The sequence below is a fragment of the Leopardus geoffroyi genome, chromosome B2, assembly GCF_018350155.1.
Source record: "Leopardus geoffroyi isolate Oge1 chromosome B2, O.geoffroyi_Oge1_pat1.0, whole genome shotgun sequence".
Lineage (NCBI taxonomy): Eukaryota > Metazoa > Chordata > Mammalia > Carnivora > Felidae > Leopardus > Leopardus geoffroyi.
In genome coordinates, this window is record NC_059332.1 from 50041464 (window position 1) to 50044760 (window position 3297).

Here is a 3297-nt window from a genome sequence, read left to right on the forward strand (position 1 = left end):
TCATGCTGTATACCATAAACTTACATAATACTATCTGTCAATTATACCTCAATAAAGCTGAGAAAAAAGTCTCCAAGATCTCTCTCTCTCTCTCTCTCTCTCTCACACACACACACACTGCCACATACACACTAATAATAATAACTCTAACAGTAGCCTCTGATGAAAAACTGATGAGGAAATGTGAAAAACAAATGACAAGTGTATAGAATTTCAAAATCTTTATAGTTATAAGCTCTGTGAGTATAGGTCAAGACCGGAAACAAACACCTAAAGTATTTTTCAATAATGAATACTTTATTACATTAGTACTAGATATGTTAATTTTTCTCCTAAAATTTTATATAACCAATATATCATAAATATATAGAGAGTTTCCTTACAAATGTAAGTATCAGGCCAACTTCTGTGTTTAGCAAATGTTTAATAAACATATGCCCTAGATCCTTATCCCCATCCTTCCCACCCTACCCTGCACAGTCCCTCCCACACACTCTTACATTGTGGTTGTATTTTTTACATTTTCATCCACACGGCACAGAGCCCCAATTTGCCAACAGAATTCTCGGGGAGTGGCACCGTATCACAGTGTTGATGTGGCTAGGAAGTGGTCATCGCTGCACGTAAACAGAGCAGGCCAAGGGCGCCTTCATTCTCCTCCAGCCATTTTCAGGGGACTGGGGCAGTGGAACCGCTCAGGACTATGCTATGATTTGGAGGCGCCCCAGAAACTTAACACTATAACTACTACAGAGCTTTGAGAATTCCGCACAGGTCTTATCAAGAGGCCCATGAAGTGGAGAAAATTGGGACCGCACAGGACTGGCTGAAGAGCGCTGGGTAAGGAATGGCATTTTCCAGCTTCTTCAGCCAAGCGGCCGTTCAGGCGCGCACGTAGCGGACGATGGGGGTGACACAGGTGCAGCCCACAGTCACCCGCACCTTCTCCAGCCGGAAGGTGCGAGAGCAGCCCTGGGGCTCCCTCCGCAGGACCAGGAATTCCTGCTGGATGGGAACGGAATTCATGGAGCTGTCTTCCTGCCCCTCGGCGTTGATGCAGCCCGAGTACCTGCACTGGGCCTCCACGATCTCCGAGGGGAACCGGTTGGGGTCCCGGGTGACGCTGCAGGAGGAGCAGACGAAAGCAGGTGGTGAGACAAGGGAGACGGAGATGGACAAAAGTGAGAGCCCCGTAGCGCTGGCTGCCCACCTGCAGGGAGGCATTTCCCAGAAACCCAGGGCTGTAGCCAGCTGGCCTGGATTCATACACTGCCCTCCGGCAGGTGTTTAACTGCCAAAGCCTGTTTCTTCCACTCTAAAATGGAGATTCTCATAGGTCTCTTTCATGGAATGGTTGAGAATATTCAGTGATACAAATGCACACAAAACGCTACACTGAAATATTGGCATTCGATAAATGTCAGATCTTTTCTTTTTCATTGCCCTGTTGCTATTATTTAATTAGTTTTCATCCTTTCCCTACATATGGAACTTGACTAGTCAGTCTAATATACAGTCTACAAAGCCTGCTGCTTGGAGAGGAAAACCAAAGCCCCAGAGGTCTGTGAATGCACCACATACTCTCAGTTTCTTCCTGAATATCCGCTCTGCCAAGGGACGCAAAGGCAGCAAAGCCATGCCAGCCAACTTGCCACTCCTTTCCTGTGGGAAGCAATTCAGGCAGCCCCAGAAGCCCTTCTAATTGTCCCTGGAATCTGTTTTCAAACTTGTATTTGGAGTATGTAGATGAGACCTTGCTATTCCAAGATCCAGCACATCAGATAGCATCACAGGACAGTACCCTGGACATCCCATCCCCAAACGGGCCTCTCACTCTGCCCTCCTCACCTTTCCTTGCAGGCTGATGTCTAATCCGAGTGGAGCACTCCAAATGGACTTTTCTGGCTCCCACTTATTCAAATGCAAAGATTATTACGTGGGCTGCTTTAAAGAGCCCCCTCTTCCAAGACAGAAAGTTTGTAAATACCAACCCAGGGCTGCGTGGGGCAGGCAAAGGCAGAGAGTCAATGAGAAGTTACAAGCAAAACAGTAGGACCTCTGACCACACAGGAGGACCTAGCCAGAAAAGCAAACTGTGAGCTCCCAGGCCAAGTGGGATTTCTGTTTTTAAGAGCAAATATTAGGGCTTTTATTTTTTTTCTATATTTTCTAAATTCTCTACTTTATGATTAGAATAAATAAACATGTTTTTCAAAAGAACGTGAAGATCAGTCTCATTTGCACTTACTTGTAATCCCAGGGGGAACTGGAGCGGTTCTGGAAATCATTTGAGATGGAAATACCCCCCTGGTTTTGCCTTAGGATGCGAATGTCAACCCTCACGCTGTTATCCTCCAGGGGAGGGCACAGGGCTGTATCCCCTGCTTTAGGGTTTTTCCGGGCTGTCACCTCCCTCAGGAGGGTGAGCCCCAACATCAACAGCAGCAGGGACTTAACCTGCAAAATAGAGAAAGTTGAGTTGGTTTGGAACTCTGGTGTCAGTTGCTCTCATCCTCTAGCTGAACTCAGCATCCCCAGTCTTTTGTGGGACCAGGGCTTCTCTCTGAACCTCAGGTCCTCACCTGAAAATGGGAATAGTCATACATGAAGATATCAGGGTGCCAAACTGAGTATATACTCATTAGCCTGGTGATTGAGACTCCCACTGTCTGAGACTTCCTCAACAGTGGGACAGAAAGCTTATAAGGATCTGAGACTGGGTTTAAATCTTGACCTGGCCTCATCACTGAATCTCTGGTTTCTCTTCTTTCCAACTGGGTTATAATACTCCCTTCATAATAATATTCACAAGATTAAATCTAGTGTTCTATATAAAGTACCTATAAATTTATCTAATAAAGATAAAGGATTAATAAATGATAGCTCTTGTTTTTAGTTCCAACCTTGTATTTCATGAATTCTCCTTCCTCCCAGCCAGCCATCTCTCCACGTAGAATACACTGCCCCCACATCTATCTATCCAAACCCTACACTTCCATCAAGGCCCCACTCAGAGGTAGCCTTCTCTAGGAACCATCTCTAAAGTCATTCAATTAAAAATACGTTCAGGGGCGCCTGGGTGGCGCAGTTGGTTAAGTGTCTGACTTCAGCCAGGTCACGATCTCGCGGTCCGGGAGTTCGAGCCCCGCGTCAGGCTCTGGGCTGATGGCTCAGAGCCTGGAGCCTGTTTCCGATTCTGTGTCTCTCTCTCTCTCTGCCCCTCCCCCGTTCATGCTCTGTCTCTCTCTGTCCCAAAAATAAATAAACGTTGAAAAAAAAAATTTAAAAATACGTTCA

At 46.2% G+C, this 3297-nt stretch overlaps 1 protein-coding gene across 1 annotated transcript; it reads right to left on the reverse strand.

Annotated features, from left to right (window-relative positions):
• Positions 1–276: 276 nt before the first annotated feature.
• Positions 277–2839, reverse strand: IL17F (interleukin 17F). The gene is made up of 2 exons (XM_045498519.1): positions 2249–2839; positions 277–1123 (listed from the first exon to the last, which is right to left on the reverse strand). The coding sequence occupies exons 1-2, from the start codon at positions 2434–2436 to the stop codon at positions 883–885; spliced, it is 429 nt and encodes a 142-aa protein (XP_045354475.1). The 5' UTR covers positions 2437–2839; the 3' UTR covers positions 277–882.
• Between the last annotated feature and the right edge of the window lie 458 nt (positions 2840–3297).